Source organism: Hyaena hyaena, unplaced genomic scaffold, assembly GCF_003009895.1.
Source record: "Hyaena hyaena isolate Hyena2069 unplaced genomic scaffold, ASM300989v1 scaffold_779, whole genome shotgun sequence".
Classification (NCBI taxonomy): domain Eukaryota; kingdom Metazoa; phylum Chordata; class Mammalia; order Carnivora; family Hyaenidae; genus Hyaena; species Hyaena hyaena.
Window position 1 is genome coordinate 822,011 of NW_024081413.1, and position 23,327 is coordinate 845,337.

Genomic DNA, 23,327 nt, shown 5'->3' on the forward strand with positions numbered 1-23,327 from the left:
AACCAAAGATACAAGAGATCTGTATGATGAAAACAACATAAAACTTATGAAGGAAATTGAAGAAGACACAAAGAAATGGAAAAACATTCCATGCTCATGGATTGGAAGAATAAATATAGTTGAAATGTCATTACTACCCATAGTAATCTACACATTCAATGCAATCCCCATCAAAATTTCACCAGCATTCTTCTCAAAACTAGAACTATCCTAAAATTTCTATGGAACCACAAAAGACTCTGAATAGCAAAATTAATATTGAAGAAGAAAACCAAAACGGGAGGTATCACCATCCCAGACTTTAGCCTCTACTACAAAGCTGTCATCATCAAGACAATATGGTATTGGCACAAAAACAGACACGTTGACCAATGGAATAGAATTGAGAACTCAGAATTGGACCCAAAAATGTACAGCCAACTAATCTTTGACAAAGCAGGAAAGAGTATCCAATGGAAAAAATTCAGTTACATTTTTATGTTGTCCCATTTGTTTGAATATAGTTGTTCATAACATTCTCTTATAATCCTTTATATTTCGTGATGTTGGTTGTTACTTCTCTTTCATTTCTGGTTTTGTTTATTTCTCTCTCTCTCTTTCTCTGTTTCTCCCCCACCCCGACACCTGTTTCTCTTTTGTATGATGAATATGGCTAAAGGTTTATCAATTTTGTTGATATTTTCTTAGAATCAGCTTCTGGCTTCATTGATTTGTTCTTTTTACTTTTTTAAGTTTCTCTTTTGTTTATTACTCCTCTAATCTTTATTATTCCCTTCCCTCTACTGGTTATGTATTTTGTTTGTTCTTTTTGTAGCACTTTTAGGTGTAAGGTTAGTTGTTCATTAGAGATTTTTCTTGCTTCTTGAGCTAGGCCTGTATTGCTATAAACTTCCTTCCCTTTAAGAACAGTTTTTGCTGCATCACAAAGATTTTTGACCTTTGTGTTTTCATTTTAATTTGTCCCTATGTATTATGCAGGTTATTTAACCTTTATGTATTTTGTGGTCTTTCCAGATTATTTCTTGTGGTCAATTTTTAGTGTCATGGTGTTGGGTCAGAAAATCTGCATAGTATGGCTTCAATCTTTTTGAAATTATTACAAGTTGTTTTGTGGATCTGTTCTGGATAATGTTCCTCGTGCACTTGGAAAAGGATGTCTGTTTTGCTGTTTTAGGATGGTATGATGTGAATATATTTGTTAGATCCATCTGATCCAATTCAAAAGCATTAAAAAACATTCATAAAAGATCCATTCAAAACCCCCATTTTCATGTTGATTTTCTGTTTGAATTATCTATCCATTGATGTAAGTGGGATGTTAAAGTCCCTTACTAGTATTGTATTCCTATGGATTACTTTATGTTTGTTAATATCTGCTTCATGGTTTTAGTTGTTCCCATCTTGGGTCCATAAATATTTGTAATTGTTATACATTCTTGTTGGATTGTTCCCTTTATGATTATGTAGTGTTCTTCTTTGTCTTTTAATACAATCATTGTTTTAAAGTGTATTTTATCTGATATAAGTATTGCTCCCTGGCTTTCGTTTCACTTCCATTTGCAGATAAATGTTTTTCCATCCCTTTACTTTCAATCTGCATGTGTCTTTAGGTCTGAAATGGATCTTGTAAGCAGAATACAAATGGATCTTGCTTCTGCTCATTTATCCCTTCCATCACTCCACTCCTATAGAACCTAGGACATTTTGACACTCCAATCTCACTGATCCACTGTATGGATGACATCATATTAATCAGTTTGGTTACACAGAAAATGTCAATAACCTTAGATTACGTGATAAGACACAGGTACATGGCAGGGTAGAAAAGAAATACCAAAAAGATTCATGAGTTTGCCTTATTCAGGATGTTTTTACATTTCCAGTGATTGGGAGCATGCTCAGACATCACCCTCATGTATAAGAACAAACTACTGTATCTTTCACCTCTTATCACTAATAAAGAGGCCTTTTTGGATTTTGGAGACAACATGTAATACCCTTGAGAATTCTGATATGATCAATGATCTGTTCAACAGGTGACGTTCAAGGTTAATATTTTTTTTTTTTTGAGAAGGCTGACAAATTTTTATTCGAGCCAAGAGCAAAAGGGAACTCTGGAGCACATTTAGGCTGAGGTTCAAGCAGCCCTACTTCTCAGACCATTGCATTTGGGAGATACAATTGTGTTTGGGAGATACAATGATATTAATCGTAGATAAAGAATCTATGTGGACTCTCTGACAAGTCATAATATAAGGGCCCCAGGATAAGCCCATAAAGTTTGCAGCAAAGACTTCATCAGAGAGCTAGCCACCATTCAAAACACAGCTCCACCTGTCTGAGGCAAGAAATAGTCCACTGTACAAGCATAGCATCAACCCATACTACCAAGAGAATAGTATTTTTGGAGTTGCCTAGAGCAACTACAGAGGGCACAAATGACACTAGCTTTTGTCTCAGAGCTTATTTGACTTACTAATTTACATGAATGCACTTCCCTCTCCTAACACCTGTGGCTTCAAGGAAGCTCCCAATGAGTAGATAAGAGGGGAGGAAGAAGCTCAGGTCTATGAATGAATGGGGCAGCTCATGATGCGCAAGGTAGAAATGGATTATTGCCTCATTGCAGCTTCAATAATGGGTTAACCACAAAGATGAAGACAGTGCTCTGAGCAGTACATCTGGTCATCAACTTGGTACAAAGAGAGGATTAGTAAGATTTGAAAATCAGAGGCTAAGAAATTGGGGGAAAAAAGTATATGAATACCATAATGGGATTTGGCACAAAGCATGCAGATCTTTACAGTTCACATTAATGCTCACCTCAGAGCAGATGTCAGGGAAGAAATGAACAGCCAGGCAGCTAGAAGTCATGACTTCTAGAAACTTTGATTGGATATGAGAGGTATCTAGAATGACTGGTAAAAGAGGGAGATGAGGTACATGATTTATAGTTTCGGGACCAACTGCAGTAGCAAGAATATCTTAAATCCTTCTTTAGAAATTGTGACAGGCATTACCTGGAAGAACTAGTGGCAGGACAGAGCTAACTCACATAGGGAATGGGAGTATCTATCTGACCAGCACAGGGGTAAACTAGTGCAGATGTGCTGAGTGCCCTGCACTTCAATTACACACAAGCACTGTTCTGCAGACACCTGAAACTCTGTCTGAGAGTGTCCTCTCACTGTTGAAGCATGCTAGATTCTTGGTTTGGGCAGGACCAAAAATATTGGGGGATTAAAATTTTGAGAAACAGTTTTCAAATAGTGATGGATAAAAGTTATGGCAATATCTTTCCAATTCTTTGGATCATCACTTGTATCTATCTACTACCACAGTCTTTCCCTGATTCATCCTCGTGGCCATTGCTTTAATAATGGTGCTAGAAGCAAGTTATGTTACATAAGATCCTTGTATGTATGCTGGAAAGATATTTGAGATATCAGTGAGGTCTTATTGGATTCAAATTTTACTTCTATAGATATTGAGGTGTGTGGATCACTAGTGAGTACTTAAGAAACACCAGAGGCTAGACTTAAGAGAATAATATTAATTTTAGATGTTACTGAAGTTTTTGGGGGGTAAGATGGCAAAGGAGTAGGGCAACCATAAGCTTGCCTCCTCCCTTGAACACAGCTAGATAAATAACAAATCATTCTGAACACCCAAGAAATTGATCAGAAATCATAGAGAACAAGACTGTATATCTACAAACAAGAAAAATGATCCATGGAAGGTAGGAACTGCGTAGAGTTTGTGAGAGAGAAGAGTTGGAGGCACTCCCCAGGGGAAGGAGCCCTGACTGAGGTGGGAGTAGCAAGTGAGGAAGAGAGAGAGAAAAAGCTCTGGAAAAAAAAAAAAAGTGAAAACATATTCAGGGTACTGCACAAGAAACTACTCCCCAAAACCGTTGACAGGGGAAAATGAGAGAGTTAATGTACTGCCAGTCTTCTATAAGCAGAGGAGCACAGATTCTGAAGTTTTGAAGACCTGCAGAATTGCCAGGTTTGCACGTGGGAAACTGAGCAGTGGGAGAGTAGAGCTGAGCCCTGCAGCGGGCAGCCTGAAGATTCCCAGGGTCAACAGAGAGAAGCAGTTCCCCTGCTTGGAGTGCTTTTGGGAGAAGTGATATGACCTCTCCATGGACAAAGGACCCTGTGGGCACCACTGAGCTGTCCCACTCACCATTTTAGGAATAAAGGTGCTGGTTGAAGGCAGCAATCCCTTGCTCCAGCTGTGTGTTGCAATTTACCATAAACTCTGATCCTCTGTGTGGTCATGTGACTGTCTCTGTGACAAGATGTCACTGGACACAATGCAGAGAGACCCTTTCCTAGAAGACCAGGCAGGTCCGTGCTGTGGGGGCCTCTGAAGTGTGAGGTTTTGAAACACAACCATGCCTGAGATAAAACACAGGAGTACTATGCCATTGGTAGGCAGACAGCTCAGACACAGCCAAGGTGAGGTGGCGATCTGACAGAAACCAGGGACACGGGCAGGTCACTGTTTGAGCATCTGTGAGAGCTTATTGAAGAGGGGTGGCATGCATTTCCCTTAAGCCATTTTCTCCCTGCACCCTCTGCTTGATCTACCTCAGTGAGCTAAAGGGCACCACAAGTGGAGAACGGAGCTGCTACACCAGGTCCCTTTGTCCTGCACTCTGCAGGCACATCTCCACTATGGCAACTGCATCTAAGAATCAGAATACCAGGCATCTCCCCCAGAAGACCAGTACAAACCCTTTGCCCACACCAAGTCTACTGATTATAAGAGTGCTTCAGAGCTTCAGCTCTAGGGGAAAAAGTACCTTGTGTCCTTAGGCATTTGTTTGTTTGTTTTGTTTTTGTCTTTGCTTTTGTTTTATTTGATACAGAAAACAATTTTAAAATTCTATTTATTTGTTATTTTTTAAATTATTTTTTATATTTATAAATGTTTTAATTTTAATTTTTTCTTCTTTTTCTTGCTACATTTTTTTCTATCAAGCTTCTTGTAACAAGCAGAACAAAACAGAGCTAGGATCTAGCTATGTATTTTATCTTATTTAAAATTTTTTTCTTCAATTTTTATTTTGTTTTATTTGGCTTTTTTCCCTTTCTCTTCAAAATGACAAGAAGGAGGAGTTCACCCCAAAAGAAAGAACAGGAAGCAATGATGACCAGAGATTTAATTAATGCAGATATAAGTAAAATATATAAGTCTGAACTAGAAGTTAAGACAATTATAAGGATATTAGCTAAGCTTGAAAAAAAACATAGAAGACAGTAGAGAATCTGTTACTGCAGAGATAATATCTCATCAGGCCAAAATTAAACATAACTGATATGCAATCCCAAGCAGAGGCCATAAAAAACAAGATGGATGAAGCAGAGAAGTGAATCAGTGATATAGAACATAAAATTATAGAAAATAATGCAGCTGAAAAAAGAGGGCAAAGAAAGGTCATGGAATGAGAAGGCAGACTTAGGGAACTCAGCGGCTTATTAAAATGTACTAATAGTCACATCATAAGAGTCCCGGAAGGATAGGATTGAGTGGTATTGTGAAAGGCCATCTTCATGGTTGCTGGCCAGTTGTTTCACATTGTGTCAGGACTCTGATTTCATTCATATCATTCTTTCAGGTCATGAGAGACATGGGATTAATTCTCCACCTTAATCCTTATCAGAAGACCCTAGAGTGAAAAGTGATAAATCATTTAAAAAGCTCCCAGAGAACTCACTAGATTCTAGACATATTGTTTTTCTGTCCAAGATACATCCCAAACTTGATACCCTGAAAACAGTCTTAGGAATGATATAAAATTACATCATTGGAATGATGTAAAGTGATGTGCTTACTTTTAGAGGAACTTCTGTAATGTTACAATGGAGAATGGGTTGGAGGGGCAGTTGGAATTTGAAGTAAGTAGGGTGAAAGATGATGCTAGCCTGATCGAAATAAATGGTAATGGAGATGGTTAGGTGAAGGTGTATATAGTAAATTGACAGGGAATAGTATTTGATGTGATTTGGGGGAAGAAAGGGAGCAATAGGTCACATTTAACTTCCAGAATTCTGTGTTGGGCAAATGAGCAAATATTGCTGTTATTCAATGAGATAAAGAACATAATGAGATGATTTTTGTTTGCTTTAGTTGATGAGGTGTTTATATCAGTCCTGAAATGTGTAGATATGAAGTTCATATTGATTCAAGTAGCAATTCTCAGTAGGCAGAATGTTAGTTAAGTTCCCACTATTATTGAAACTCTGTTTTAGGGCTTCAGTGAGTTTATGAAATACCAAACATTCTATGCATGTGCCTATAGGAACCATAGGATTCATGTTGTGATTAAGATTATATCATATTTCTCCCCATGTTCATCATATTTAATCTCTGGAGAGTTATATTGGAGGGAATATCACAATAGTGAATGAATGTCTTTATCCTCAAAGCCCCCTCAGGTAACTAAAGAAGCAAGAGGTAGAGACAAGAGCCATTCTCAAAGATGAAAAATCAAATGTCTTCAGGAAAAATAATCTCATAAATATGTTATATGGAGATTCATGTATTTTATCTATTTGTGCACCTTCTTGTCTGTGTTAAAATGTATTGTAAAATATTGACTAAATCAAACAAAATAAGCAGGTTGAGTGTTGTCTGTGGGACTAAGGCATGGATATATTTTAGTGTGGGCATTATTCTGTGTAGCATATCTGCTATATTCCTTTTCTTTCTACACTACTATTACAAGCTGAGATGTGAATAAGAACTCAACCCTAGGATTTTATTTTATTTTATTTTATTTTATTTTATTTTATTTTATTTTATTTTATTTTTATTTATTTCTAGGAGAGAGAGAGAGAGACAGCATGAGCAGGGGAGGGGGGGCAGAGAGAGAGGGAGACACAGACTCCGAAATAGGCTCTAGGCTCTGAGCTGGCAGTCAGCACAGAGCCCGATGCGGGACCCGAACCCACGAACCGCGAGATCATGACCCAAGCGAAAGTCCAAGCGAAAGTCGGACGCTTAACCGACTAAGCCACCCAGGCGCCCCTCAACCCTAGGATTTTAAAAGAGCCTGTTTTGGAGCACCTGGGTGGCTCAGTCAGTTAAGCGTCCAACTTCAGCTCAGGTCATGATCTCATGGTTTGTGGGTTCAAGCCCTGCATCGGGCTTTGTGCTGACAGAGCCTGGATGCTGTTTCAGATTCTGTGTCTCCCTTTCTCCCTGATCCTCCCCTGTTCACACACACACTCTCTCTCTCTCAGAAATAAAGAAAACATTAAAAATTTAAAAAAAAAAGTCTGTTTTATTGTGCCTACACAGTACAAAGAGTGTGGCAATGTCAACTTCCACATCACTCAAGTCATCCAAATCCCCCTTTTGACTCAATGTCTGAGTGTTCTTCCCTGGGATAGATGTCATTACAGGACAATTATGGTTATGTTTCCTCTTAGAGTATGTCTTAGCTGGTATTCTTCACCTCCAACAGTTCAATTATTTGTTTAATGGAAAGTCAGAGAAGTCAAACTCAGCCCCAAAGTGTCATCTAAATAAAAAGAACACAGATAACAATAATGTCAAACTTCTTATAGTTCTTTTCCCACCTTCTTGCCACCATAGATAGGAATTTGTTGGTCAGAAGATTTCCTTAGGTTGCAGAAGGAGTTTACTTCTCATTGACATACATACTCCTAAAATCAATTTATTTCAAAGGTGGTCTAATAGGGATGTCTGGGTGGCTCAGTCCATTAGATGTTGACTCTTGATTTTGGCTCAGATCATGATCTCATGGTTCATGAGTTTGAACCCCACATCTGGCTGCAGCATGGACCCTGCTTGGGATTCTCTCTCTCTCTCTCTCTCTCTCTCAATAAATAAATAAATAAATAAACTTTTTAAAAAAGGAGATCTAATTTTTATGGGTTTAACTGCTTTGTTTTGTATGTTGAAATAAAATATAATCACACCTGGGGCGCCTGGGTGGCTTAGTCGGTTAAGCGTCCGACTTTCGCTTAGGCCATGGTCTCGCGGTTCGTGGGTTCGGGCCCCACGTCGGGCTCTGTGCTGACTGCCAGCTCAGAGCCTGGAGCCTGTTTCAGTCTGTGACTCCCTCTCTCTCTAACCCTCCCCTGCTCACGCTGTCTCTCTCTCTCTCCTAGAAATAAATAAAACAAAACAAAAAATATATATATATATAATCACACCTGAGATTTAAAACACTTAGTTGATTATTCATGATTACCGAAGGCAAATTGGTTTATTTAACTTCCTTTTGTCAGTGTTTATTTGCCATCTATAAACACTGGTAGTTGCTCTTATTTTCTTACTTTCAGTATTAAATAAACCCAAAATTAAATTTAAGAAAGCTCTACCAGATGTGCTTTTCTTATCAAAACAGAAGATTTGAAAGGGGAAATAATGTCATATGGAGTTAAATAATACAATGAATGCTATGATTAGAACAGAGATCTCTAAGGACACCTAAGGGGGTAATAACAATATTCAGGGAAGCAAGGCTTGAGTGTTTTTCCTAATTGCACCTCGCTACAAAAATAACAAAAATGTCCCACAGTTGGGCAAGTGTGATGTAATCATATCAACACAGGAAAGAGAGCAACAGATCATATATTAGCCCATTGCTAGATATCGAGAGTATACTCACTGTGTGTTAAATAAGCACTCCATTTAATGCAGATGTGCTGATGTGGATTCTGCTTGTTTAGTTGTTTTCTGAGATGAAATTGTTAAAAATCTTATTCTCATACAAATTATTAGGGGGCATCAGAATTGTCACTGATGAAAATATTCATCTAGCAATAATGGTGACTGTGTACAAAAAGCCAGCTTTCAGTAGGCCCAGAATTTTGAAATGAGAGCCAAGTTGGTTCTTTTCAACTGGCTTGAAGCATGCTAACGCTTCACAGACAAGCATTTTGGCCATGATGACAAGTATCCAGTGCTCAACATAGCATTGGGCACAGAGTGGCAGAACAACTCCTTCTAAGCCTTACAGTGTTGATGATTGTACAAAATAAGTTTGTAAAAAGCTCTAGAGACTGAAGAAATACCTAACCAATTTTGCCTTTTTGGGAAGTCTGTCAGTATACTCTCTTGTTTCTAAGCATGTCCTCATGTTACAGCTATGGACCATGTACTTGGTGATGAATGGAGTTTTTGTTTGCATTTTTTTGTAGGCCACATAGAAAGTAGTCTTACTGACATCACTTATTCATTTCTATTTGGATTACTCACTTACTCCCTAAGTGACATTTAGCAAAGCCTCAGAAATGAAATCCCACAGTGCAGCAGGAAAGCTCTTGAGCAGTAGAAATTGTTAATAAATGATACCAAAATTGAGGCAGTGGGAGGTGGGGTAAACATATTTGGAAAGTGTAGAGTGAACAAAACTGAAAATATGTTTTCTATGGGTCTATTGTAGCCTTTAAATATACCTATGTAAATATTCAGACTCTAAGAAATAAGAATTTTATAATTAAAATATCAGATAAGAGGGGTGCCTGGGTAGCTCAGTCAGTTAAGCATCCAACTTCTGCCCAGGTCATGATCTCATGTCTCGTGGGTTCGAGCCCCGCATTGGACTCTGTGCTGACAGCTAAACTCAGAGCCTGGAGACTGCTTCAGATTCTGTGTCTCACTCTCTCTCTGACCCTCCCCGGCTCATGCTATTTTTCTCTCTCAGAAATAAATTTTTAAAAAGCATTAAACATTTTTTAAAAATATTTTTTCAAATAGCAAATAAGAAATTAAATTATAATTCAACATTAAAAGAATTTACAACATATCCTTAAGTTATGATGATAAGAAATCCATGAAATTAGCTAAAATTTTAATTCTTAGGAGAACACAAGGTTATTATACTAGAAAGACTGGATGCCTTGGGTCCTCTAGGTCCTTTCAAGACATAAATGCTTCAAGTATTTATTTACTTAATACTTATTATTTACTTTGTAGATGTTGTTATTAGAGGTGGGAATAGCTGTGGTATATGCTGATGATAAAGAAACCATTCTATTTTGGTAATGCTTACATTCCAAGTTAGCAAGGAAGACAATAAACATGTAAAAATAATTAAATAACTCTAGATAATCATTATAGAAATAAAATTAAGTAGAATTAAAATTCAACCATAAGAATAGAAACAGATCAATTTAAAAGGGAAGAAACCTAATAGGGAAAACATTTAATGTAAGATAAAAAATGTTCAATAGCAAATAAAGAGGTCTTTGACATCATTAGTTACCAAGGAAATGAAAATTAATATTCCAAAGTAATTTCAATTTACACTCCTGGAATGGCTAAAGTAAAAACAATTCACATTATCTTATGTTGAAGAGGATGTGGAATAACAGAAACTCTCATTCATTGGTAATAAGTGTGTATAAAATGTATAACAACTTTAGAAAAACCCTTTGGCATGTTTTTTATGAAGCTAAAAATACATTTTCACTATTATTTAACACCTTTATTCTTATGTATTTACCAATGAAAATAAATATCCAGTAGACTTATCGAAAAGACAATTAGATATATATGCCTGAAGCTCAGAAAAAGGACATGGCTGATTATATACATTTGGGAGTAATTTAGTGTGTAATGTGTTTGATACATGTCATCTGCATTGTGTATATGGATGGAAGAATGAAGAGGAAAAACTATAGAAATAAGAATTAGCAATATATATCCTAATTTATTGTTTTTCTAGAGGTGGTGTACCAGTATTTTAAGGTTCACCATGTGATAATGAAAAACATAGGATTACAGTTGGCAATTCCACTTTGTTTGGAGTGTCTGTGAGAGAAAGGGTGGGGGGAGAATAAAGAAAATAAGAATTACATTATTATTGATCATTGGGTATAGGTTAAAACAGATGATAGCATCCTAGGTTTTCATAACAATTAGGGATCCTCTATGCCATTCTCTCCTTCTATTTTAAACATTCACTGAGAATCATTTCCTTTATCCCATTCCCTTCCTTCAAGGACTTTGTAATAAATGCTTCTAAGTCTTCTTACTCTTTCCACGATCTCTTCTTCTGCCCTTTATTTCTCTGGTCTTAGTTTCTACCATTATAGAAACTCCATTATACCATGGGGAACCATCTTACCAAAGTTTTAGCAGCTCTGCCCTCTCCAGAAGGGTCACTGTTTAGATGCTACAATCTCCAGGGTTTGTGAAGTGATATTTATAGTAAGTAAGAATTTTAGTGATACTTTTATATTTCCCAGATGCAGTTGTTCTCTGGGGCACCCCAAGAGCTTGGAGGATGAGAAAAAGGAGCCCTCGAGTTGCCAAGCTAGGTGTTAGTTTGGATCAGTAGTCCAATCGTGGTTTTGCATTGTATCTGGGCTTTATACTACCCAAGATGCCACTGGGTGAGGTCACTTTATGGGAGCAACACATAGTGGTCAGAATAGAATAAGGAGAGACAAGTTCTCACTTTTATAAATCATTTCATCATTTTTACAAGTCTCTACAGTAGACCTGGGATATCAGAAAAAGAAGTTACTCGCTATTTAACAAGAAATCAAACTCAGAAAAATCAAGAGACAGAATTAGGTCATAACAGGCAGTGCCAGAAAAGAAACTAAAGTCAAAGACTACTGAATTCCTAACCCAGTGCTCTTTCTAATGAATACTTCAGAGTATTCCCCTTTATTCACAGGTTATTTGTGCAGATTTGATCTGAGCATTTGTGCTACAAACTATGATAATAACAATGAGGCAGGGGTTGCTAGTTGGGAAGTTTACTACCATGTAATGTCTTAAATATCTATGATGAGTTCTAGCCCAATGATAATATTAATAGTATTCAGAAGACCAGTGGTAAATTTCAGGTCCAACTCTAAAGGCCAGAGAATCAAAATCTCTGATGGTATAAGTCTTAGTCTAAGGGTAGGAAAAGACTGGTGTCCAGCTAGGCAAACAATCAAGGAGGGAAAGAGAGAGAAAGGGAGAGAGAGAGAGAATTCTCCCTTCCTTTACCTTTTTGTTCTATTCAAGTTCTCAATGGATTGAATGAGGCCCACCCACACTGGGGAAAACAATCTGCTTTACTCAATCTACCAAATCAAATGCTGACTGCTTTTATTTTCTTTTAATATTTATTAATTTATTTTGAGAGAGAGAATGCAAGCGAGTACAGGGGAGGGACAGAGAGAGAGGGAGACAGAACTCCAAGGAGGATCTGCACTGTTAGCACAGAGCCCGATGTAGATCCCACCAACTGTGAGACCATGACCTGAGCAGAAATTAAGAGGAGGACATTTACCAACTGAGCCACCCAGGCACCTCAAATGCTAACATCTTTCAGAAACGTACTCAGACACATACAGAAATGTTTAACCAAATGCTTGATGGCCCAGTCAAGTTGACATATAAAATTAACCACCACCCTGGGTGGAATGCAAAACCTAGGGGAAAGGCCTTCAGAATCAAAACTAGTAGCATCCAGATATCTATTGCTCCAGCACCATATATTGAAAAGGAAATTCTTTGCAATATCGTATTTGTTATAAATCAGATTGCAATATAACCATGTGTTTTTTCTTGTACTACCCATTCTGATCAAGTGATTTGTTTACAAATATCACACTATCTTAATTAGGCAGTTTCATAAAAATTCTTGAAGTGTGTAGTCATATAAGTATTATCTGTTAGGTTTTTTGCATTACCGTGTGCATTTGATAATCACCTCCTCAGTCTCCGCAAAAATATCTGTTGATATTTTTATTGGAATTGCATTAAATCTATATATTAATTTTTAGAGGATTAACACCATTACATCACTGAAACTTCTAGTCCACATGCGTAATATCTCTTGATATTTAAATTTTCTTTTTTTAAAAAATTTTAAATGTTTTTATTTATTTGTGAGAGACAGCATGAGCAGGGGAGGGTCAGAAAAAGAGGGAGATACAGAATCTGAAGCAGGCTCCAGGCTCTGAGCTAGCTGTCAGCACAAAGCCCAATGCGGGGCTCGAACCCACGAGACATGAGATCATGACCTGAGCCCAAGTTGGACGCTTAGCTGCCTGAGCCACCCAGGTGCCCCTATTTTTTTTTAATGTTTTTTAAATTTATTTCTAGGAGAGACAAAGAGAGAGACAGCGTGAGCAGGGGAGGGTCAGAGAGAGAGGGAGTCACAGACTGAAACAGGCTCCAGGCTCTGAGCTGGCAGTCAGCACAGAGCCCGACGCGGGGCTCGAACCCACGAACCGCGAGATCATGACCTAAGCGAAAGTCGGACGCTTAACCGACTAAGCCACCCAGGCGCCCCATAGGTGCCCCTATTTAAATTTTCTTTAATTTTCCTCACCAACATATTCTAGTTTCAGTGCAGACAACTTGGGGCATCTTTATTCCTAGGTATCTGATTTTTTGATGGAATTGTAAATGGTATTGACTTATGAATTTCATTTTCCATTTTTTTCCTAGAGTTTGGAAATGCAATTGATTTTTGTGCATTGAATGTCTGTGTAACAATCTTACTAAATTTACTTATAAATTCAAATATTCTTTTTATTGATACTTGTCAATTCTTCTATCCACAAGATGAAGTTATTTGCAAATAATGACTTCTTTTCAATCTTTATACATTTTTTCCTTTTTTCCTAAGCATTTATTAATTCACCACCGAGTATGATATTGGATGTAGATTTGGGAAAGATAACCTTTAACAGATAAAGCAATTCCCTTCTATTCTTACATTTCTGAGATTATTTTTACTACCAGCTCATGGTGACTTGTTGCATAATTTTCCTAAATCTGTTGAGATATTTTTATTTTTCCCTCCATTATTAAGGTTAATGAGATGAATTAAATGTAGATCAACTTTCAATGATTAAAGCAACTTCTCATTCCTATAATAGACCTCACTTATTAATAATATATTTTTGTTTTTGTACTCAATTTTGTACTCAATTTTGTTTTTGTACAAAATATTTTGTATTTGTACTTCAAATATTTTGTTTAGAATTTGTATATCTAAATTCATGAAAGATGTTGGCTTGTAATTTTCTAGTAATTCCTGTCAGTATTTATGCCAAGTTTATGATAACTTCAGAAAATATATTGGAAAAATGTTCCCTCTTTTTCTATTTCCTAGAAGCATTTATGGGGCACCTGGGTGGCTCCATCGGTTAAGCGTCCGACTTCGGCTCAGGTCATGGTCTCGTGGTTCGTGGGTTCGAGCCCCACATCAGGCTCTGTGCTGACAGCTCAGAACCTGGAGCCTGCTTCAGATTCTGTGTCTCCCTCTCTCTCTCTGCCCCTCCCCTGCTTGTGCTGTCTCTCTCTCTCTCTCTCTCAGAAATAAATAAAACATTAAAAAATTAAAAAAAAATAGAAGCATTTATGTTATTTCTTCTTTCACTATTTAGAAGACTTCACCATGAAGGTAACTAGGCCCAGTCTTTTCTCTTTAAATTATGATTTCATCATCTCTAACAGATATAGAATAAAGCATATTTTTTGGAAAGCTGTATTTATCAAGGAATTTTTATTCTATGTCATTGTCAAATTAATTATCATAGTGGTTCACAGTTTAGTTTTATTATATTTAAAAATATTTCTAACTTCAAATGTTTTTTAATTCTAGACAGTTTAAGTTTGTTTTTTATTTTTCTAAAAGTTTATCTCATCATTTTTCAAAACATAACTTTTGACTTTGTTGAAATTTTCTATTATGTATATTCTTTGTTTTATTGTTGTTGGGTTTTTTTCTTGTATTTGTATTTCTTGTCTTCTATCTTTTGGGGGTTAATTTTTCTGATTTGTTGTTTTTTTAGACTTTTTAATTGTAAGTTTGGCTCTGTAGGTCAGAACTTCATCCATGGCATAGTTTAGTTTTCTGCTTCAGAAGTTTCCACAGATTTCAATCAATTGTTATCCAGGACTCATGTCTCATCTGAGGCTATACCTATCTCTCTACATATCTGTATCAGAGAAAGACAAATACTGTATGATCTCACTTATGTGTAGAATAGGGAGGAAAAAAAAGAACTCATAGATACAGAAAAGAGATTGGTTGTTGTCAGAGGTCGAGGGGTCGTGGAAATGAGTAAAGGTGGTCAAATTTTAAGTTGAAAATTTTTAAATAAAACAAATATATAAAATTAGTAAAGCAATTTTTAAATGTGGTAATACATGAAATAAGGACATTTCTCAACAACTATACTGATGCTTCTTTATAAATGTATGATTATTCTATGACTCAAATTTATTGTAGATTGCTTTCTACCTGTCACAAAATGCTGGACATCAAATTAATATTTAAAATATGCTTACTAAGTGCCAGATACCAAGCTTGGGCTAGGAATATGAGAAACTTGGGATGTAACTCAAGACTTTTATGTAACTCACTAGGTTATGTTATTGCCCAGCCAACGTTGGGATCAGTAGTGTAGAAAGAGTTCAGGCTTCAGGAACCCAAGTGACATAGAGTTATCTTGGCTTAATTGCTGTAATCTTGGGAATCATTTGACTTCTGTGAGCTTTAGTTTCTTCATCTAGGGCCAAGAGGAAAACTCCTCAGGGCAAATGTATAAGTAAAATAAGAATGTATATAAAATGTCTGGCACATTAGGTAGACACATGGAAAGGAGAGATTGGAAAGGATGAAACCAAAAGACACCGAGAGCTCAGCCAGCTTAATCTCTTGACATTTTGATGAGACCAATATTAGGAAGTGTGATATAATAGACCCCAAAGAAGGCTCTTTCAAAAACCAACACTTCAAAAGTGCATGCAGAAATGTATCTCCCAAATATAGACAAGATGTCTAGTGCCAAAAAGAGAAGAATCCTAAAAAAAAAGGTTCTTGTCACAAGAGTTGTAACTACCTGAGTTGATGAATATAAACTAAACATATTGTGGTAATCATTTTGCAATACACTTCTATAAATTCATTATGATGTATACCTTAAACTAATACAATGTTGTATGTCAATTATATCTCAACAAAACTGGAAAGACAAAAGTTAAAATGATGTATAATGGAAACTACTGTAAAAATATTAAATTTCAATATAAATTATTCATCAAAGATACATTTCAATACAAAAGAAAGTAGGATAGTCCAATTGGGAATGTTAGTCAAATGAGGTTTGGAAGAATTATGGACTTCAAAGTCTCAAAAGAGAAGTTTCAGGTTCTACTGTAAAATATTCCTTGGAAACATTGGACTAGTGAATGACATCACTAAAGAGGGGATCCCAAAATAGTTCAATGCATTTATCTGTGAAAATCAACCCCTAAGACTTCATGCCTGGAGAACTGTTGACAGCTATGCCAGCCACAGCTCAGAACAGAGGCTTAATAGGCAGAACAGAGCTGGGGAGGGATTGTGCCTAAAATATGATGGAAATTTCTAAGTTCCTTATCTGAGGTATATGAGATAATGTGAGGATTACAATCAAGATGAAGATAATGAAGAAAAGAAGACTGAACACTTCAAAGAGTACAACTCCCCCCTCTCCACTGCAAAAGCCCTAAAATTCCTCAATTTCCATCATAAACAAAAAAAAAATTGAAAAAAAGAATCTTACTAAGAAAGAAGAGAAAGAGAGAGAGAAAAAAGAGAGAGAAAGAGAAAGAGAGAGAGAATGAAAAATGAAAGCCACCCATGGGGCGCCCGGGTGGCGTAGTTGGTTAAGCGTCCGACTTTCGCTCGGGTCATGATCTCGCGGTTCGTGGGTTCGAGCCCCGCGTCGGGCTCTGTGCTGACTGCCAGCTCAGAGCCTGGAGCCTGTTTCAGTCTGTGACTCCCTCTATCTCTGACCCTCCCCTGCTCACGCTGTCTCTCTCTCTCCCCCCTAGAAATAAATAAAACATTTAAAAAAAAAAAAAAAAAGAAAAATGAAAGCCACCCAGAGAGGTTGCACAAATGGAAAATCTTAATAGGTTCTGGGAGGATCTGAGAAGCCAGAAGATGGGATATCTTCCATAGGTGCGAGAGAATAGTGTCAAGAATATACAGAGTAAAGCTTTCAACCTTAAGAGCCAAAGTTCTGGAGTAACATGTACTTCCACTCAATCAGCTCCCACAGCACAAAAGCCATGTCTGAAACAGGAGACAGAAGAGACATCAAGGGGATATGCAGTATAAACTTTGGGGGCTCCTGCGTGGCTTAGTCGGTTGGGTGTCCAACTTCAGCTCAGGTCATGATCTCACAGTTCATGGGTTCAAGCTCAGCATCAGGCTCTGTGCTGACAGCTCAGAGCCTGGAGCCTGCTTTGGATTCTGTGTGTACTCCTCTCTCTGCCCTCCCCCCACTCATGCTCTGTTTCTCTCTGTCACAAAAATAAATAAACATTAAAAAATTTTTTAATGTTTTAATACTTAAAAAATTTTTTTAAGGTATAACGTTTGTTTCTTCAGTTGCCAAACAGTCCCACTCTACTCCAGCTCCACTTGGCTAAGGCTTGGCAGAACCCTTAGATAAGGAGTCAGTCAGGAAAATTTCCCAATCTAGAATCCATAAAATCCAGGAAAGGGAGGCTTCCTTTAAAGCAGCAGAAAGCAAGGATTCAGAGAAGAATGTGTTCATTTTTGTCTGAGATAAAAAGATTCAGAACTCATTCTGGGATTAGAAAGTAAAATTTCCTTTCCAACATAAAAATAACTCCTTACTTTAGTAACAATCCCAAAGGTAGATCTGATCTTTTTTCACCACTTACAACCTCCTCAGTAGCTTCTGGATTCCCTGCCTGATCTCCTTGGTCCGCACACCATAAACAACAGGGTTCAGAGCTGGGGGGATGAGGTGGTGCAGGACGTTGAGCAGGATGGGGACATCTGGGGGAATCCTCTTCCTGGCCAGGTTAGTGATGACCAGAACCAGCAGGACTGTGCTGAAGAAGAGGATGAGGATGAAGTGGGAACCGCATGTGCTCAGGGCCTTGGCCGCAGCACCCTCAGCCTTGATCCTTAGCACAGCTTTCAGGATGAAGGAGTAGGAGAGAACAATAAGGATGAGGTCAGAGCCCAGTAGGGTCCAGCCCGCCACAAACTGGTAGAGCCGGTTGAAGGTGATGTCATCACAGGAGAGTTTAGACACAGACAGGTTAGTGCAGATGCAGTTCTTGATGGTGTTCTCTGCACAATATATGAGAAGAGAAGAAAGGACAGGAACAGGAAGAGAAAAGAGGGCATTCCGGGCCACAACAAAAATGGTAGCTCTAACTACAAATTGGTCAGTAATAATAGATGGGTATTGCAGTGGGTGGCAGATGGCCACGTAGCGGTCATAGGCCATGACCATGAATGTGCAAGACTCCATGGAAAAGAAACAATTCATAATGAACATCTGAAGGAAGCAGGCAAAGAAGCTGATGGACTTGAGGTCAAACCAGAAGATGGCCAGGACCTTGGGGATGACAGTCAGGCAGAGCACAATGTCCAGCAGGGAGAGCAGGCTGAGCAGGTAGTACATGGGTTCATGCAGAGACACCTCCAGACAGATGGTGAGCAGGAGGGTGGCGTTGGCCCCCATGGCCAGGAGGAAGAGGAGGCTGAGGGGCAGGGACAGCCAGTGCTGCCAACTCTGGTAGTTAGGGAAGCAGACGAGGAGGAATTCAGAGACTGGACCAGTGGAGTAGTTGCTGGGTGGGGCCATGTAAAGTGTCCTGATCACGCTGGAAATCAAGAGTTCCTAAAAATGTAGGACAAAATATATTAACAAAACCTATGTGTTCTACATGTTGTAAAACTCGGGTTTCCACTGGGGTGCTTAACCCATCTCAATTAACTTTTCAAATCATCATCATCAATCATTGCTGACATTTACCTGAATACTTACTATGTGCCAGCTCTAAACTGAATGCTTTATAATTATTATCTTATTTCAGCCTTCACAAAAAGATCTTAAGAGTAATTAATACTCTTATCCTAATTTCACAGATAATGAAAGGATACAGGCAAAGAGGGGCAGAGTAGTTTAATCAAAATAGCAAATAAGTAAGTGGTGAAACCAGGACTGTGACAAGAGTATGACTCTGGGGTCTCTGCTTTCAGCCTCTACACATTATTTAGCTTTAGCAAGCACAATGAACTAAACCTTACCCTCTCTCCAAGTTTAGAATGAATGACTATGTTTAGCTGACTATATGCAGGTCCTAGAAAAGCCTCTATAGACATGGACAGGGCTTGTTCAGGTCCCTTACTTTTATTCAGGAAATAATTGAATTAGCGGTAGAACATTCTTGACTGCACCCAACAGAAATAATTTCTTTCTGCCTCAAAGGAGATTTTATTCTAAGGCATAGTATTTATCACTCTCTTTGAAAGTTTCAAGAGTGTTTCTTTTAGATGAGACTGCATTTTATGTTCTGATGACAGAGACAGTCAGTAATTAGGAGTACACCAAGAGGATATAAAAATTGTAAGTTCTGGGTTAAGTAGGTGACAAAGATTAAGGAGTCACCTGTGGTGATGAGCACCAGGTGATGTATGAAATTGTTGAATCACTCTGTTGTACATCTGAAACTAATATAACACTATATGTTAAGTATACTGAAATGTAAACAAAGACTTTTAAAAATTTTAAGTGCTATGACTGTTTTTTATGTAAAAATAAATAAATAAAAAAAGAAAGAAGTCTTTGAAGGAGTCCAAAAGAGGAACACATTTTGAAACTTAGAAAGTAGGAGAAATAGCTTGTTATCCTGGGCAGGTAGTTTAGAGATGCCTGGAGATTGCAGCAATATCAAGAGTTTGGGACTAAGAGTAGCTGCCATTCTATGTCTGGAGGATTAAATAATGTGTTTTTATTTTCAGCGCACTCATATGGGTTCCTTGACTTACACTACTCTAGAAGGACTCTGGGATCTCTTATGTCTCTTAGTTTATAGTCAGGCTATAAACTAACCTGTCACAGGAATCCCATCCAAAAATGAGCCTCTCTAATCATGGGGGCCTCGACTGATACACTATTAACTCTTTCTTTTCACACTGAGGGAGCCCAGGCTTGGGCAATTTACTCTGCCAAAGACTAGGCCAAAGAGCATCATTTATCTTTTTGGAGGCCACTTCCTGCTCTATTCTTTGGTTGAGTCAGTGGAGTTCTCTGAATTGTCCTGTGTTGCTGAACCTGCACTAAGCACTTACCTGCTCCTTGGATAGTGATCTTTCCCTTATACCAAGAGCCATTTCTTGTTTCAGGATGGACAAGAAGCAATGCATTGGACAAACATTTCAAAATCAGAATCAGTAAAAATTACATGTAGGGTATGAGTAAATAAAGACATTGATTATTCATTATTCAAAAATTGCCCAAATATGTACTTACTGCTCAGTATGGGGCAAGGTGATGTGTAACAAACTGAAGAAAGATGAATGAAACAAGGTCTTGAGTCTCAAGTCACAGTGACTTTATGGTTTTGAACTTGAGTGACAGAAAAAATGAAATCTTTACTGAAAAAATAGAAAAGGGAATGGAAAAAAAGGAAAGAGTTTTCAGAATAAGAATATGAACTTATATTTGAACTGTTATACAGGAAACATTTGCAAAATACACAGGTAGAATTTTTAAGCTATCATTCAAAATACAATATTCCTGGATTCAGTAAGAAATTCAATTCAGCAAATGAAGATGTATTTGCTTTAAAAAATAAGGTAAAGGGGCGCCTGGGTGGCTTAGTCGGTTGGGCGTCCGACTTTCGCTTAGGTCATGGTCTCGCGGTTCGGGGGTTCGAGCCCCGCGTCGGGCTCTGTGCTGACTGCCAGCTCAGAGCCTGGAGCCTATTTCAGAGTCTGTGTCTCCCTCTCTCTGATCCTCCCCTGCTCACGCTGTCTCTCTCTCTCTCTCTCCTCTAGAAATAAAATAAAAATATTAAAAAAAAATAAGGTAAAGAGATATTAACATATAAAATAATTGAAGAAAACCTAATAATGACTTAAATCTAAAACTTGTACTGATAAGAATTTTCAAGTAGTTTTTGTTATAGAAGATTTAGGAAAAAATGGAAATATTTGATAGAGTAAGTTTCTAGAGAAGATGGGGGGAGTTAATTCAATAGTATAAGAAAGGATGTTTATTTTATCTTCCTCCACTCCTCTCTTCACAGAAGGAAATGTCTCTACTGGAAAATAAAGAGGATAAGTATTATCCACATGGCAAAACTGTAGGCCTTGGACTGCCTGGGTGGCTCAGTTGGTTAAGCACTGACTTTGGCTCAGGCCATGATCTCGCAGCTTCTGAGTTTGAGCCCCGTGTTGGTCCCTGTGTTGACAGCTCAGAGCCTGGAGCCTCCTTCAGATTCTGTGTCTCCCTCTTTCTTTGCCCTTCCCCCACCTCTCAAAAATGAATGAGCATTGAAAAAAAAACACACTGTAGGTCATGTGTTAAGTAGTTTGGTAATGAGAGAAAGCAGAAAAAAAAATGATGTTGGTCTCTTACAGAATACAAGACAAAAAACTATCATACCCATCGTTGCTTTCTAATTACAGGGTGAGAGCAAGTGTTCAGTTGCCTAGAGGACAAATGCCTTTTCCAGTCAAGTAGGAGGAAATTATCTGTGTTCATGGATACTTTTGGAGGTCAGTGGAAAGTCCTTTTTGTTCTGTTTTGCACAAAATGGTATGACTTTCCAGGTAGCCTACTGTTTAGAAAGCCAAACATTTTCTTCACTTGCACTGCGTCTTAATAGGGATCATCAGTCTTGCTGTTAAAAATATGGCAGTCAACGTTCTTGGGTTAGGATCCTGGAAATGAGTTCTTTCTGTTCCCTTTTAACAATGGTTTCCAATGACAACATATATTGTGTGTATATATGTGTGTGTGTGTAATGTATAATATGTAATATATACATATAAATAAAATGCAATATGCATACATATGATACATATGATAATATATTTTTTGTAAACACAGAGTACAACTAATGGTTGCCGCATGGGGAAGAGGGTGAGGGATGGGCAAAATGGGTGAAAGGGAATGGGAAATAACAGGCTTCCAGTGATATGGTAGCTATATTTGTGGTGAGTACAGCATAATTTTAAATTTGTGGAATCACCATGTTGTACACTTAAAGCTAATGTAACATTCTGTGTCAACTATACTCAAATAAAAAAATTAATTTTAAAAAAGATGCCAATGAGACAATAACTCTCTCTGTTTCTCTTTGAGAAACAGAGCTATGTGTCTTTAGGAAAAGTATTCAAAATAGTTGAGGTTCACCAAAAGTAGAAAATAGAAGCTAGCCACTAAGTCAGTTTTAGGCATACAAAACTATGTAGCAATTTTTTACCTGATAAGAGGAATTATCTGTGACTCTTGTGGCTCAGATCCAGTTATCCTAGCATGTGGACTCTATGTTCTATAAACTCACCTGCTTTGATTCTAGTTGTTTGTTGTTCTTGTTGCTGCTGTTGTTAGCTACTGTCTCTTTTCCCTCACTACTAAACAAAGAGCTAAGTGGCTAAGTAGTAAGGGTGACAGTAAGAGCTGCCATAGCCAAATAAGCAGAAAAAAGTTGGGGAGTCATGGCAGGATGAGAGAGGAGCTCAGGAAGCAAGTAGCTGGTATAGTTGAGATTACTGATCCTGCTTGCTTGTCCCACTGACAAGACCCTTCTATGAGAGTGAAAGTATCAGAATACTGCTAGAGAAGATAATGAAGGGATTGATTTGATCTAAGGACTTTAACTTAGAATATCCCAGATTTTCCAAATACAGATTATTCACACACACACCCTTTCTACCCATTGTAGATCTTCAAGACAAACCAAGGATTCAAGGGTTATAACTGGGATGGGGTTAGCTCTTCCGTGTATTTACATGTGTGATCAGGAAGACGAACTTCATTATGAATTAGAGAAATAAGAAGATAGAAAATATACCCGTTATTTTGGAAAGGGTTCTGCTTTCCAATAACCTCAAGTTCTGAATCCTCGGTGACTTGACCTATTTAATAAGTGAGAAAACAGTCAGAGCTTTGTCAGGTGCTAGGCATACAAATGTACCACATGGGTTAAGTAATACAAGTATTTTCTGAGAGCTTAAGTAATAGAGGAAAAATGACTTACGAGCACTTATAAGACAGTATATTTGTGGCTTTAATAAAGTTTATCCAGGGCACCTGGGTAGCGCCCAGGCTACCAACTCAGTTGGTTGAGTGTCCAATTCTTAGTTTTGGCTCAGGTCATGATCTCGTGGTTTGTCAGTTCAAGTCCCACTTCAGGCTCTGTGCTGACAGTGCAGAGCCTTCTTGGGATTCCCTCTCCCTCTCTATCTGCCCCTCCTCTGCCTGTGCTCTTTTTTGTTCTAAATAAATAAATAAATAAAAATAAACTTTTTAAAAAGTTGATCTTACAAACAGTGG

The 23,327-nt window shown here is 37.8% G+C and overlaps 1 protein-coding gene across 1 annotated transcript; it reads right to left on the minus strand.

Annotated features, from left to right (window-relative positions):
• Window positions 1-17,681: 17,681 nt before the first annotated feature.
• On the minus strand, window positions 17,682-18,635 carry LOC120221463 (olfactory receptor 56A4-like). The gene has a single exon (XM_039218858.1). The coding sequence runs from the start codon at window positions 18,621-18,623 to the stop codon at window positions 17,682-17,684; it is 942 nt and encodes a 313-aa protein (XP_039074789.1). The 5' UTR covers window positions 18,624-18,635.
• Between the last annotated feature and the right edge of the window lie 4,692 nt (window positions 18,636-23,327).

Bases quoted from the DNA above. Each gene is read 5' to 3' on its own strand.
- LOC120221463 (XM_039218858.1), bottom strand. From the start codon at position 18,623: ATGGCCCCACCCAGCAACTACTCCACTGGTCCAGTCTCTGAATTCCTC.